Source organism: Lithobates pipiens, unplaced genomic scaffold (assembly GCF_037356315.1).
Source record: "Lithobates pipiens isolate NorthernLeopardFrog02 unplaced genomic scaffold, aLitPip1_a1.2 Scaffold_18, whole genome shotgun sequence".
Classification (NCBI taxonomy): Eukaryota; Metazoa; Chordata; class Amphibia; order Anura; family Ranidae; genus Lithobates; species Lithobates pipiens.
The window spans coordinates 146,446,871-146,463,284 of record NW_027507758.1 but is presented as its reverse complement, the minus strand read 5'-3'; the positions used below and the strand labels follow the sequence as shown (position 1 = coordinate 146,463,284).

At 41.0% G+C, this 16,414-nt stretch overlaps 1 protein-coding gene across 2 annotated transcripts in view; it reads left to right on the top strand.

Annotated features, from left to right (window-relative positions):
- Positions 1-16,414, top strand: part of SIPA1L2 (signal induced proliferation associated 1 like 2) — a 329,734-nt gene that overhangs the window by 109,357 nt on the left and 203,963 nt on the right. For both annotated transcript variants that reach the window (XM_077486232.1, XM_077486231.1), the window contains exons 4-5: positions 451-639; positions 13,733-13,907. In XM_077486232.1, the coding sequence (XP_077342358.1) occupies positions 451-639; positions 13,733-13,907 (364 nt within the window). The remainder of the gene's footprint in view (positions 1-450; positions 640-13,732; positions 13,908-16,414) is intronic.

The window sequence follows — 16,414 nt, the reverse complement described above, 5'->3', positions numbered from 1 at the left end:
TAAATGTATAAATTGATTAAATAATAATAATAAAAAAACAAAAAACAAAACAAAAAACTAAATAACTGCACTGTATGTTCTTATAATGTTTTCTTGTGGTGAGAAACAAGAAGTGTCTAAACAGTTGCTTTTGATGAAGCTAGGGGTGGCTCATGCTACTGAGCAATAGTACAAGCTGGTTGGAGTGTTATATGCTCTACATGATGACTATTAATTGGTACATTTGTATGCTGTATATCTCTAAATGCATTGCTAACATTCTTAAACTGTGCCACGGATTGGCTTGAGCCTTGTAATATTCATGAACGAATAACTACCATCTTTTAATCAGCTGGCTTAGGCTAAGCTTTCCAACCAGTACAATCTAACAGCTATCATATTCATTAAAAAAAGGTTCAGTGATGTACCAGTACTAACATTTCTGCTTTACACATCCCATCATCTTCACAGCTTACAACTCTGCGAGGGGCAGTTTTAGAAGATGCAGTGCCATCAACAGCGAGGCATGGTTCAGCACGTGGCCTTCCTCACAAAGAAGTCCTTGAATATGTCATACCAGAGCTTAATGTGCAGTGCCTTCGACAAGCTCTGAACTCCCCAAAGGTCCCAGAGCAGCTGCTCAAACTAGATGAACAAGGGGTATGTCCTTTTTAGATTTACTTATTTGTTTTGGTATAACAGTCAAAATGTGATTTATACAGAGCTAGTTACTACTCTGAGGACAGCACCACCTACCCCTGGTAATACACGCATCCACATGTGCATTCACTCACCCTACAACCACAGATGTACAATGGACAAATTTGTTTTTTTGGACTCTTATGTGTGTTTTTAATGCTTTAATCATTACTACTATTTTGGATCCAGCTGTTTTTTTTACACCAGATACAATTGTATATATTAAAGTGTAATTATCAGCTAGATTTTAGTATTGTGTGACCTTTTTCTATTAGATGCATTATTGAATACATAAAAAATAGAAAGTATAAGTAGTTTTACTCAATGCCTTATCAATTCCCCATCAGGCTGTCACAAGATGAATTCCTCTAATTACATAAATTACAAATTTTTGTCTCAGTATCCATACTAGGTGACTTATGATTCCATACAGTCTTGAATATTTTCATTAGATGTTCAACTAATTTAAAGACCATCTTTGGGCAGAACTTCTATGTTACAGAAATGAATTGAATGGCTTACCCATGTGCATGCAGTATATACATATTTAATTTTTTAGCTATGATCCTTTAAATGTTCCTTTAAAGCTGCCTCAACGCCAGCACTTCCTGTTCAGGAGACCAGCAGCTCATCCTAGTCTCTGTGGACCGACTGGTCTCCTCAACACCCCCTTTTACTTTGAGATCAGGCAGTGCTGATGTAATTATCTCAGCGCTGCCTGATTCAGTGTAAAGGCAGTATTTTCAAAGGCAGCACTTCTGCTCATTCTACTTTGCATACCTCCCTGCTGAACCTTCCCCTTGACCTTATGGGCTTTCGTCAGTTTTGTTGGCAGATATGGTTTGGATAATGTCTGTATGCACTTAGCTGCAGTGCAGAATATGCATAAAGGCACTTGACTGTTCTTAGTGTGATCTTGCTTGAAGTTTAAGGTGGCCATACACGGATCAAAATTCCCTACTGAACCGGCCAAATGTCGATGGGCAGGATGGTTGTACAGAAGTTTATCTACAAGTCTGTCTGGTTTTTCCCAAATGATCAGTGCTACTGGCTATAGCCGGCAACACTGATCAGTGTGTTCTGATGCAGGGAAGGTTCCCAGCTGTCAGAACAAAATAGCACATCGAGTGTGTGTATAGGGGAATCAGGTCGTTTTGATTTAAAAAAAATTTATTAATGCTTTAATTGAGTCATTATACATTTGCTACCACTATCCCTGCTGTTATGTTTTGTCTACTGTAAACATATTAAATTGGTTGGAAGAATTGCTTGGTTTTTCAGCAAATCAACCAACACTCTCAGATCTTCTTGCCATACAAGTAATTTCCACCACTGTTCAAATCCACTACATTTCACGAAAAAGACTTAATATGGGTAGAGGTAACCATTGTCATTGTCAGAAATCTTCCTCAGTGTGCATTACCCAACCCACACACACGCACTCAATTAATTGGTAACCAGAATTTCCTCTAACTTTAAAAGAATGCATAGTGGGTTGCCTTATCTTTTGGAAAATATAAATATATAAATATATATAAATATATAAATATATATATATATATATATATCAGGCCCGTGGTGATAGGACAGGCAAAACAAGCAATTGCTTGGGGCCTCGAGCTGGCCAGGGGCCCCAGCTGCACTTCCGGCCGCCACGCCACTTCCTGTAAGCTGCAGCCTGTAGAGTGGTGGCCGAGCGCCTCTTCCTTCCTCCTGCAGTCCACATGATACAGGAGATTCAGTTTCCTGTTCCCGGCCCGGACTGACAGGAAGTGCACACACTGAGTGTTCACCTTCTTTCAGTCCAGCCGGCCGGCAACAGAAAACTAAATCTCCTGCCACGCAGTAGAGGCTGTAGGGAGGGGGGTTAAAAAGAAAACGGGGGGAGTAGTAAGGGCGGGAGGCAGTCATCAAGACCCATTTACTAATAAAAATAAAGTAAAGGACAGGCCATCCTACTAGATGCCTAGGAGCAGGGAAGGAGACGCACGGCAGAAGCAAGGAGGAAGAGAAGACACAAGAGTCACTACCTGCTGCCCCACAGCTGCCCAATGCCTACCGTCTAGATGGGGGTAAGTGGACCGACCGGCAGACAGCCAGCGGAGGTGGGGTTCTTAAGGAATGCCCAAAAAACCATGAGCTGAGTGTTCACTTCCTTTCAGTCCAGCCCAGCCGGCAACAGAAAACTGAATCTCCTGCTGCGCAGTAGAGGCTGTAGGGAGGGGGTAAAAAAGAACACGGGGGTGGAGTAGTAAGGGCGGGAGGCAGTCATCAAGACCCATTCAGTAATAAAAATATGTTAGGTTGCTGACCATAATAAAAACAATTACCATAGCTTTCTTTCCTTTTTCTTTCTTTACCATCCCATTTCCATCTTATTGCTTCTATTTTTAATCAGGTAATATTTATTAAAGCTTTTTGGAAAAATTTACAAAGCAGAGAAAAGACTCTACAGTACACTGTAGCAAATGTTCAAATTTTATGCACATTATATGCAGCAGCAGTATTTGCACTGTAAACCTTTTTTATTTATATAAAGTGTTGGTGAACTTAAACTGTATCGCTATGCTGTGATTCCTGTAGGCTTTGCGTGCATGCGTGCGGGGGGCCTCCATGTCCATTTTGCTTAGGGCTCCCAAATTCCTTCAAATGGCCCTGATATATATATATATATATATATATATATATATATATATATATATATATATATATATATATATAAGAAGGCCAGTAAGTGGCCTCCTGCCCTTCCCCTCCACCTTCTAGCGATCCATCACCACCGCCACCCCCTATTTATGCATCCGGCCCCTTTCAGGACGCTGGGCACCTGAATTACAGCGGCTGGTTTGTTGTTTTGAAGCACCTGATTAGAGCCAGAGGCTCTAATTGGCTTGAAAATAGGGTGGGCTTGTGACGCAGAGCATTGCGCTATAAGCCCACCCAGGTGTTACAACAGCGAATTAATATTCACTGTTGCAGCGCTGATCCTCCTTCCGGCCAATCAGCAAGCGAGTCTGATACCCGTCACCCGATTGGCTGAAAGGACAGGCCATCCTACTAGATGCCTAGGAGGAGGGAAGGAGACACACGGCAGAAGCAAGGAGGAAGAGAAGACACAAGAGTCACTACCTGCTGCCCCACCGCTGCCCAATGCCTACCGCCTAGATGGGGGGTAAGTGGACCGACCGGCAGACAGCGAGCAGAGGTGGGGTTCTTTGAGATGCCCAAAAAACCATGAGCCTCCACTGGATGCATGGGTATCAGGAGGGCAGAGGAATGAAAATTTTAAGAAACATAGCAGCCACAAGCATACAAGACTCTCTAAACTTCAGCTTGCATGTTTTCTATTAACCCCTGGCACACTGCTTTTAAACTCTGCATACACATGTGGAAGCTTGGAACCATTTACTGCAATATATGCTTTCTCACAGTTTCCAAAATCATCTGATTAAATGCTTTGCTTTGTATCACTGCCAGTTATATTAAATGAACTTCATGAACTAATTGTTCTGTTGTCTGCAATAACTGCCAAGGAAAGATGAAATGGCCATCAGTTTCCCATTGCCTGTTATGAAGTATTTGTCCACTGTTCTTCAAAAAAGATTTTAAAATCAATAATGTCTAATGGTTTTCTAGAATAAAGTGCCTATTGTTTTCCTTCATCATTGCTCACTATCTATCCCAAGCATCAATATTGTAACACATAAATGCTGATATACTTTTAGGCAGCAGTATATTGATTTTTGGTAAAAGCTATTAATTTTATTATTATCTCGCTGTTTGCATCATAAACAACTCTTATGAAAGAAAGTGAATTGGTGGGGTTGAGTTACTGAAGACAAATAGACTTTGTAGGGGAAATTGCACTTTGAAAAGGAATTTTTCCCAGAGTTTAGTGAATAAGGTGAAGCTCTGCTGAATCCCATCATCCAAACACGTGCAAGGAAAAAAAGGCCATTTTTATTTCCTTTGCATGTGATTGGGTATGCTTTACAAAGTGAAATTTAGTGCATGTATGTCCAACATGCACTAAGCTCTGGGGAAAATTCCCTTGCACTGTGCAACTTGCCTTGCAGGTTGAACAGCATATTTGCCTTTAGTAAATCAACCCCATTGCATCTGGTAAATGCTGTCTTGTAAAAGCCAGGACATCCCAAAGTATGTGTTCCTTAAATGATATGTGCACGGTCTACGTATGAAATGATTTCCACCAAAAAGTACGATAATTCTAACATATCGGTTAAAAGGGCGTTCTATCCATAATCTACTAGTCAAATCTGGTTATGATATAGTTAAATGTACATCTGTATGCAACAGGAATAATCCCTAAGATATTTTGAACAGTATGTCTTTCATCTTATTAAAGCGTAGGCAACTCTCATTTACTCCTGCAACTTCTTAACAACATCATCAAACACTCTTTCATATATTATTTAGTGTGAAACTGCTAGATTTCTGGCCCTAGGCAGAGATTATTTAGTACAGAGTTCAGCCTAATTGGCCAGCAATTTGATTATACCAGCAGTGGTTATCTGCACTACATTAGTTTCTAATATCGCTCAGCACAAGTTGAATAATAGAATATATGGAAGATAGGGATAAAACATTGTCAGTGGGAATATAATAATGCATAATTACCCTATGTTCGCATACTGTAGTTTTCTGTAAGACATTAACTGTGAATAATATAAGCATTACTGCCTATTTCCTAATGATTTAAGTGACAGAGTGCTAAAAGTGTGTTGGCTCCAAAGGGTGTATTTTACACAAATTCAGCAAATGCATTATGTTTACAGTAAACCGGTTGCCCTACAGAAAACAAGCACTGTAGGGCAACACTTCTGTACCTTGCTACCCCAGTAGAACCCTTGAAATAGTTTTTAGGTCTTGGGAAACCTTTGCTGAAATCAATTAATTGGAGTTCAGTGGGAAAATAGTCCCTAACCTTTGTGGCACTAAGAAGAATCTCCCCTTACAGTGGTGGTCAGAATGCCACCCATACAGGTAGCTAGAAAGATGTCATGCAGCTGGCTCTGTCATATAACATTGACTTTAGAACTATACAGGCAACATTAAATTGGAGGTCAATTAGCCACAGCTCAAGGAACCCCCAAGCAAAGTCTAGAGGAACCCTAAGGTTCCATGGAAACATGGTTGAGAATGGATGCTGTAGTGTGTCAGATCAGACACTTACAGATTATCATAGGCGTGCGCACATGTTGTGCCAGATGTGCGATTTGCCCAAAGCCCCTCAATGAGGCTCCTAACAATTTGTGAAAAAAATAATATTATAAAAAAATAGAAATTGATAAATAAAATTGTAAAAAATAATAATTAAATAATAACAAACAAAGAACTACTGACATCACCCACTGCTTTACTGCACATGTGTGTTTGAGCTTCGGAGTGCACACCCTAATGCAATAGGCTGCGCAAACCTATGCAGACTATAATGTTACTGAGCATAACACAAACTGTCCAAAGATTTTGTGCTGATACTGATTTTCACAGTCTGTATTTATTAAGGCATAGGACTGCTCCCCATAGTTCATGTGGCAAAGCTTGAGCTCAGTATAGGTTGCTCAGGAACAGTACTATATATACAAAATATAAAAAGAACATGTTGCACTATCTCCAACACTGTGAGCAAATACATTTTGATCAAAGGTCAAATATATCACAGAAATAATTGTAATATACAAATAAAAAAACATAATCATGTGCAAAGTCCAAACGTGAAATGTGATGAAAGTGACCACATCCACCCACATAAACAGTTAGGAGAGGAAGGTATCCTGAAAGTAAGTTGAAAGGTCCTCCACCAGGTAATACCCTATAGGCCTACCAGATAGCCATTACCTTCTGGTCATAGAAATGTCACATTGCTCATCAACCCCAAAGGACTCATAGGTATCTTCCCAAACTTCCTTAGAACGTTAGGTATACTCCACGCCTCATGAAGGTTACCTCCAGATAAATTCCTCAATTATACATCCATGTGTTTTCATGGCAAAGATATAAATGGAAAACTCCACATAGTGTATGCCAGTAAAACCTCAAATTTAGAAAGTATCAAAGCACTTTGTAAACAGTCTATGGTCGATATATAAAATGGCTTCCTGTGGACTTCCGCTAACCAGACTACATCACAGCAGGCTCTTCCCCATCCGTTTCACCACATCCAACATAGGCGAGGTGGATGGAGGAGTCCCCCCCACTGGGACATTGTATTCCAACAGTGGGACTGGCTGCTGTCAGCCTACACTGATCTGTGACTGCAGGCTACTGGCTGCAACCTTCGATAAATAAAAGTTTTGCAGCAGTGATTGACTTCTGTTAAACAGAGACAACCACAATCAAAATTACCAGGTGAACTGGTTGAATTTCAATCCGACTATGGCCAGCTTTTGTCACCCATGTGCTCTCAAAGCTCATTAAGTAACAGTACGAATCCTATTTTGTAGACCAAGGCTTGTACAGATCTAAACCATTTGAACATTCTTCACACAGTCCTTATTCTGATGTAGTCTGTAGTAGGAAGCAGTGTTGGTGATCTTACTTTAAAAAAGTTACAAATTACTTCTCCCAAAAAGTAATTGCATTAGTAACTCGGTTACTACATTGGAAAAGTAATTAGTTACTCAGCAAAGTAACTGTGACAGGGGTGGCAGCGGTGGTACTTGAGGGGGTGGCAGCTGTGGTACTTGAGGGGTGGCAGCGGTGGTACTTGGGGGGGTGGCAGCGGTGGTGGTGCCACCCTCTTCCACCACCACCTCTGCCTCTTACTGATCCCATCCCCCACCACCCCTATCTCATCCCTCTGTTGTAGAAGTGATGGTGGGTGGGTAGGGATGGGATCAGTAAGAAGCAGAGGTGGTGGAGGACTTGGATCGATTGCACTGCAATTTGAATCGTCAGACAGTCACTTACTTGAATGCCTCCAGGGATGCCTTTCCTCATGGGGAGAGAGAGAGAGACCCTCCCCTTCACTCGATTGGTGTCAGCAGGTCAGCTGACTTCATTTTTCAGTGTCCACCCCGCCTCCCTACATTCTCTCTCTCTGGATAGGCGGGGTGGGATGGGGTGGTCCTGACAGTCTCTCTGAGTCTCAGCCTCTTCTCAGCTCAGCAGGCGAAAGCCCCCCTCCCCGCGGCGGAACGAACGGCCAGGCAGCGCGGCCACGGCGGGCCTCCCGGGCGGTAGATGTAATTGCGGTAACACCGCCCAATTAATGGTAACTGAGTTACCAGGAGGGGAATAGTAATCAGTTAGATTACTCGTTACCCTCTAAAGTAACTGCGTTAAGTAACTCTGTTTATTTTAACTGAGTTACTTACATCACTGGTAGGAAGGTACCAAATCTGCATTAGTTAATTTTTATAATTTTTATAAACAAATGATATGAAGCCTTGCACATAATACAATATGTCCAACATCATGTGCTCAGAGTATAACAGTCAAACCTTATAAAAGTGAGAAAGTCACAACTGCAGATATAAAACTTCTATGATGTCTAAGATTGCGGGGTCAATTACAGAGCAGTGTGGAAATCAATGTGATGGGGAATGCTAAATAACTATCAATGGTTATCAGTGAGTAACCTTAAACTTATAGACAATAAACTAATAAATCTGTCAATAAATATGTGTGCCTTGATAGCGCCTAAATTTGTGACCGATAAGTGAAAATATCTCTAGTGATGAAACCTGAAGACATGATACGAAACATACGTCGAGGCGTGCCTGGTTACGCCATCCTTTCCTCTATACATCCGGTCCCTCTGGTTGTCTGTGGCCAGTGGTGGAACACACGCCAGACTCAACGCTGAGACAGAGCTTCCTACACACCCACAGACATGCTATACAGCCTCAGTGCCAGGTCTAGGCACATTTTAATGTAAGGAGCCATTTGGCTTTTGTTTTTTTATGCAATTTTTAATAAACAGGATTACACTATTTTAGTTCTTTGTATCCTCTCATATATTTCCTGGCATACCATCTGGGGGAGAGATATGATTTTCCTGTACAGATATCCCACCGGGTTTTTGTCCATATTGCAGCAAGCAAAATCTTGCTACGGCTATATTTGAACTTCTTTTAAGTAAAAAGGTCAACAATATCTGGTAAGCGGACATGCATTTACAGAGCACTTTGGGTGGACAATCTAGTCGGTGAAGGTGACTCATCTTTAAAGTGGAAGGACATTTTTTTTGTAGTTTTCTACATTGGATATTCTTTTTGTAATTTTGTGTTTTCAGCTATGGTGTGAATTCACTGTTGGATTATACATTTTCAACATATGTTGTGATCACATTGTTGGATTATTTATATATCATTGGTATTCATATATTATTGGTTCGCACGTTTACCACATGTATAAAGTATATTGGTTTATCACTGGTTTCATCACTAGAGATATTTTCACTAATCGGTCACAAATTTAAACGCTATCAAGGCGCATATTTTTATTGACAGATTTATTTGTTTATTGCCTATTAGTTTAAGATTACTCACTGATAACCATTGATAGTTATTTAGTGCTCCCCATCACATTAATTTCCACATTAGTTATACCACTAGTTATACCATAGCTAGGTAGGGGAATAGCAACTTTAGTATTCATACTAATTTATTAGCTATAATTTTAATTTTAATTTTGTGGCGTGAGGTATTAATCACACAATTACAGAGCAGTGTTCGCTGGTTATTGTATAATTCATATTAGCATACTTGGCTATATACATCTACTTAGAGAAGTCCCACAAGCGATTTATTTACTTAGTCTCACATGACCAATAGCCATGTTTTCAAAACTCCTGTTATAGAGCGAGATCTCTCTATTCTTGTCTCCCCGTTATGCTCCTGCATTATCATCCTGTCACACAATCTTCTAGCCGTGACTGCAAGTAATCAGCATCAAGAAATCCAACCTACATTTATGTCATTCAACCATTGCTAGAGTGTATGCATGTTGACAGAAAATCACTGCAAAGTACTGCTGGAGATTAGCAGTGCTGATATACAACAAAGGTGAAAGAAAGGTGAAAATTAACTAATCAATACTACATCTTCTGTGAATGAAACGTGATTTATGAATAGAGGGGGCGGACCTATCAATCATCTGCCTGTTCTCCATTCATAGGTCCTGTTTCATTCATGGAAGATATAGTAATGGCTTTTAAGTGTAGCTCCACTCAGTAGGCACTAGTATTGGGTACATTTAGTTTTTGTCTGCCTTGCAGCCAGGGAGAGCAGTTATTGTTTGTTAGTGTCTGTTCTAGGTTCTACTGGTGCAGGCTCAGCTAGTTTTCCTGCATCCCACTGAACTCTGGGATACAGTGGTTGAGAGAGCTTTGACCCTGGCCTGCACATTCATGCCTTTTTAGCCAATCCCTGTTCAGGGGAGTGAGTGACCAGCAGGAGGCTGAGGAATCCCTGGGAGACTACCTGCAGCGTCAAATAATTATTTTGGGGTCCCAGCTCCTGCTTCTAGCCTCCTGAAAGCATGCCGAAAGCTCATCTGAGGATCCAGGACACAGACAAGTACAAAAGTTGACTGGTACTGCAGATGGTAACACAGTGTACAAGGCACCGTGATTATCTGCCATGTAGATTCTATACACGTTTTTGCTGTATTTGGCACAGCTTACAGCAGTACATCCAGAATTATACTCCTATTGAGGAGTTCCTGTTTGAAATCTAGTTACCTTTCACATTGAAGAGGGTGGTTCGCACCCTGAAGGAGCAGATCAGAGTTAAATTTCTCCATTACAGTTAGTTAGAAGGTGTTGGCGCTTCCCAAGGCTCACCCTCACCTTATTCCAGTTCTCTTAGAAAAATAAACTGCAAAAAGACACGTACAGGTTGTTTTCTGACTTGAGTGATTGTGAGAGTTACCATGTGCCTGGCTGCTACAGTGGTGTGAAAGTGTTTGCCCCCTTCCTCATTTCCTGTTCCTTTGCATGTTTGTCACACTTAAGTGTTTCGGAACATCAAACCAATTTAAACAATAGTCAAGGACAACACAAGTAAACACAAAATGCAATTTGTAAATGAAGGTGTTTATTATTAAAGGTGAAAAAAAATCCAAACCATCATGGCCCTGTGTGAAAAAGTGATTGCCCCCCTTGTTAAAACATACTATAACTGTGGTTGTCCACACCTGAGTTCAATTTCTCTAGCCACACCCAGGCCTGATTATTGCCACACCTGTTCACAATCAAGGCATCACTTAAATAGGAGCTGCTTGACACAGTAAGGTCCACCAGAAGATCCTTAAAAGCTACACATCATGCCGAGACTCAAAGAAGTTCAGGAACAATTGAGAAAGAAAGTAATTGAGATCTATCAGTCTGGAAAGGGTTATAAAGCCATTTCCAAAGCTTTGGGAATCCAGCGAACCACAGTGAGAGCCATTATCCACAAATGGCGAAGACATGGAACAGTGGTGAACCTTCCCAGGAGTGGCCGGCCACCCAAAATTACCCCAAGAGCGCAGCGACGACTCATCCAAGAGGTCACAAAAGACCCCACAACAACGTCCAAGGAACTGCAGGCCTCACTTGCCTCAGTTAAGGTCAGCGTTCATGCCTCCACCATCAGGAAAAGACTGGGCAAAAATGGCCTGCATGGCAGAGTTCCAAGGAGAAAACCACTGCTGAGCAAAAAGAACATCAAAGCTCGTCTCAATTTCTCCACAACACATCTTGATGATCCCCAAGACTTTTGGGACAACATTCTGTGGACCGATGAGACAAAAGTGGAACTCTTTGGAAGGTGTGTGTCCAAGTATATCTGGCGTAGAAGGAACACTGCATTTCATAAAAAGAACATTATACCAACAGTAAAATATGGTGGTGGTAGTGTGATGGTCTGGGGCTGTTTTGCTGCTTCAGGACCTGGAAGACTTGCCGTGATAAAAGGAACTATGAATTCTGCTGTCTACCAAGAGATCCTGAAGGAGAATGTCCGACTATCTGTTCGTGTACTCAAGCTGAAACGAACTTGGGTTCTGCAGCAGGACAATGATCCTAAACACACCAGCAAGTCCACCACCGAATGGCTGAAGAAAAACAAGATGAAGACTTTGGAGTGGCCTAGCCAAAGTCCTGACCTGAATCCTATTGAGATGTTGTGGCCGTTCATGCTCGAAAACCCTCTAATGTAACTGAATTAGGACAATTCTGCAAAGATGAGTGGGCCAAAATTCCTCCAGGACGCTGTAAAAGCCTCATTGCACGTTATCGCAAACGCTTGGTTGCAGTTGTTGCTGCTAAGGGTGGCCCAACCAGTTATTAGGTTTAGGGGGCAATCACTTTTTCACACAGGGCCATGATGGTTTGGATTTTTTTCACCTTTAATAATAAACACCTTCATTTACAAATTGCATTTTGTGTTTACTTGTGTTGTCCTTGACTATTGTTTAAATTGGTTTGATGTTCCGAAACACTTAAGTGTGACAAACATGCAAAGGAACAGGAAATGAGGAAGGGGGCAAACACTTTTTCACACCACTGTATGTGCCTATCAGGGAATGGAACCTGGGACCAAGCAGCCAGATCAGTCCTGGGTCTGTGCTACATAGGAATGGAGCAGCTGGGCAGAAAGGGCAGGCATAGTTGGGCACTCTTGATGAGTGCCTGTGACACCTCTCTGAGTTCTATTAACCCTTGCTGCACCTGAGGAATGCGGAGGGGGGGGGGGGGGTATTGGAGGAGGAAGATTTCAGCGAAAAGAGGACACAGCAACACAAAGGATACATTATGTATCTTGTGCTGATTTTTTATTCATTTACTTGTTTAAAAACGTAGGCTTTAATTTGTATATCGTTTTGAAGAAGGGTTAAATGTCCTGTATGGTTTGTTTTTGCTTTATTTTTCCCATGGGGGATACTTCCTTTCACTTCTAGTCTACAGACAAAACAGTACACGAGAGAAAGTCTCTCCAAAGTCAGGGGGTGTCCCATCTAAGTTTTCTCTAGAAGATTTCTTCTTACCTCCTGTTCTAGTGATTCAGTTTTGGACTTCTCACCTCATTTGGTCAAAGTCACAATGATCTTGGTGACAATGATTATTAAGAAATGACTCCCCGGCAAGGGCACAGAAAGCAGTTAAAATCCAACAGAGATTCTAACCATTGCATTCATTATGCAAAACTGGAGTTTCGAATTAGACTTTAAAGTGGTTTTATGCAGTAAGGTAAAAAATCTTCTGCATATGCAGCCCACAGCCCCCTAATTACATTCCTGAGCCCGATCTGGATCCTCATTGGCTCAGATACAGCAGCAGAAACCATTGGCTTTCAATCAGAGCCAGTGAGTAATGAGTGAGGGGTGGGGACAAGTCCTGTTCTGTGTTCCTTATGGACACACAGAGCAGGGCTCGGGACAGCCCATGAGCATGTATGAGTGCCACCATAAAGCGGCTTGCTGGGGGTTTACTCGATGGGGTGTGGAGCTAGGAGCGCCGGCGGGGGATCTGAGAAGAAGAGTATTGGGGCTGCACTGTGCAAAACCATTACACACAGTAGGTATTTATAACATGTTTGTTACATTCATTTAAAAAAATGAAGCCTTAGGATCATTTAAGTATATGAGCAACTGCTGTCACCGGATTGTAACCGGGTGTGTTAAGTTTAATAAAATCCTTTTTGATTAAAAAAAGTATTTGCGCACCATCTGAATTTCATGGGCTGGCGAAGACCAACTTTCTATTACTGTTACTGCATATATATTGCTATCTTAAATCAGAAGTTATTTTGATTAATAAATCCTTGCAGCTGCCAGAGTAGTCACAGCCCAGCCACAGATACAGCCTAAAATTCTTATAATGTCTAACAAGAGTTAAAATCGCTCCCAGAGAATCAGGCCAAAGATCTCTATAATGCACCACACTTCAGCTTACTGTTCTACACGTTTTAGTGAATGAGATCTGTTGCAAGAACATATAATTTAGAACAGAGTTTTTTTCGGATTATTTATAAATGTTAATTAGTAGAATTTTGTTTTGAATGTAAAATACTTGCCTGAACCTGAACAGTCGTTCTTTTATTTTTAGCTGAGCTTTCAACACAAAGTTGGTATCCTGTACTGCAAAGCAGGACAGAGTACAGAAGAGGAGATGTACAATAATGAAACTGCAGGGCCGGCTTTTGAGGAGTTTCTTGATCTTTTGGGACAACGCGTGCGTTTAAAGGGATTTAATAAATACAGAGCACAATTAGATAATAAAAGTAAGTATTGTAAAACATTTCTACACTTTTTTTTTACCTAATGGACTGTTGCCTTAGCCGCATCATCCCAAGCCACTGTAAATCACTTAAAGGATAAGTTCACCCTAACACTAAAATCTCTACATCTACAGACACCCACAATCTAATGCTAACCTATCTAACCCTGTAAAGAAGACATCAGTATACATACCTTTTTTGAAGCTGATCCGACCCGAGTCCATGCTGAGCTGTCAGCTACGGCTTCGCTGTGGAGGTGGGTGCAGAGGACACAGCCGACAATGGAAGCCCCATAGTAAGGCCGCGTACACACGGGCGGACTGTCTGACGGACTTGGTCCGCTGAAACGTGTTTCAGCGGACAGTCCGCTCGTGTGTGGGCTTCAGCGGACTTTTTCAGCGGACAGTCTGGCGGACTAAGTCTTTCGGAATTTCCGTAATATTGTCCGTCCAACTTTGGTTTCAGCGGACAGTCCGCTCGTGAGTAGGCAAGTTGGACGGACTAAGTATGGCGCATGCTCAGAAAGGATTTACACAGCCGAAGGTTGCATTGCAGTGTATTGGACGTCGTATTTCTAGTCCCGTCGTACGTGCTGTACACGTCATCGCGCAAGCTTTCAGCGGACTGTCTGTTCATCGTGTGTGGTTAAGTCCGTTCATTCAAAAGTAGGACGGACTGTCTGTCGGATTGTCTGACAGACTTAAGGCCCGTACACACGGTCGGACTTTTTGACAACAAACATGCAAATTAGCTGTTTTGGAGCAACATCCGACTGTGTGTACGCTCCATCGGACAAACTTTTTCTGTTTTCATCGGACTTTTGTTGGCTGTGCGAACGGACAAACTTTCTGGCAACAAAAGTCCGATGGAGCAAAGTCCGACCGTGTGTACGCAAAAGCATCGGACTTTTGTACAAGGTACAAACACGCATGCTCAGAACTTATGCAAACGATCAGACTACAATACAGAAGTTGACCAAAGGTGGCGCTGGAGTCATTGAACGTCCTCTTTTGATGTGGCGTCCGTACGTTGTGACGTCACCACGTTCGTGTTTGTTGTCAAAAAGTCCGACCGTGTGTATGCAATACAAACTTGTGGACCACGCCCTTTGTACAAAAGTCCACTGAAAAGTTTGTACAAGTCCGACCGTGTGTATGAGGCTTTAGTTGGCCAGACAGTCTGCCCGTGTGTACGCGGCCTAAGTCTATTGGTGATGTCACATCCCATCCATTTCACAGCCTTGTCAGCTGTGTCCTCTGCAGAGCTTCTGCCACTGGAGGCCAGATTAGATCAGTTTCAAAAAAGTTATGAATACTGATTTCTACTTTACAGGGCTAGATAGGTTAGCCTTATATCGTGGATGTCTGTAGATGTAGTGATTTTAGTGTTAGGATGGACTTCCTCAATAATAGTAATTTTGGATATATATAGATATAAATCAAAACCACAAAATTACAAATATATGTATGTTGTGTATGAAAAGTGAATGATTGGTATTTAAAATACAAAAAAGTGTTATTAATATACCTTGGAGGGTCAGATTGCTCAAAAGTGATATTTTACTTATAGATGGTGCCATATGGCTAAACTAACTATGGCTTCTTAAATGTCTTGAATGTATGTTCCCTTCAACATTAACATGCTCAAGCAGATACTGTTGCAAGCTGCAAAGATCAAACAAGCAGAGCACAATAAAGACATAAAACATTTTTCAGGTGGTTTAGCTTTACAGCTAAACATATGTTTTCACTCGGTTGACACTGTAAAACAGAAGTACAGTCAAAATATAACATTGTTGCTCCCCAACACCTACATTATGGAAGCCATAAAGCTTATATTTTGCACTGATGGCTAAGAAATTTTGAACAAGCTATATGGAGTTTTTCCAAAATGTTTTTTTTTAAATATTATTTGTACAGTATCTCGGTTAAAGTCCAACAATTCTGAATTCACAGATAGACACTAAAGTGTACACAATAATTTGCATGGCTCCACCTACAACCTTTTATTGACAGTGCCTTGAAAAAATATTCATACCCCTTGAAATTTTTCAAATTTTTCATGTTACAACCAAACGTAAATGTACTTTATTAACACAACGTGCCACATAATTGTGAAGTGAAAGGAAAATGATCAATGTTTTTCCATTTTTTTACAAATGAATATCTGAAAAGTGTGGTGTGCATTTGTATTCAGCCACGAGTTTTTAGTTGTAACCCACTACAAAGCTAGATTACATTTTTAATAATAATAAAAAATTATTATACTGTATATTTTATGCAACATAATGTGTTTATATTGTTTTTTTTAAACAGATATGCAATTAATGGTCTCTCCTGAACAGAACTAATTTTGTTAGTAAAGTGTGTCAAGCAGCTATATTTTAAAGTTTTAAACTGTAATTATAATTGTTTCCATTATTTATCGTTTTGATTAAAGCTGAGCTCCAGGCTGATCTAAACAGTTGTTATTGCAGTTGTGTATTCATTTAAAAAATATTGAATGCAATT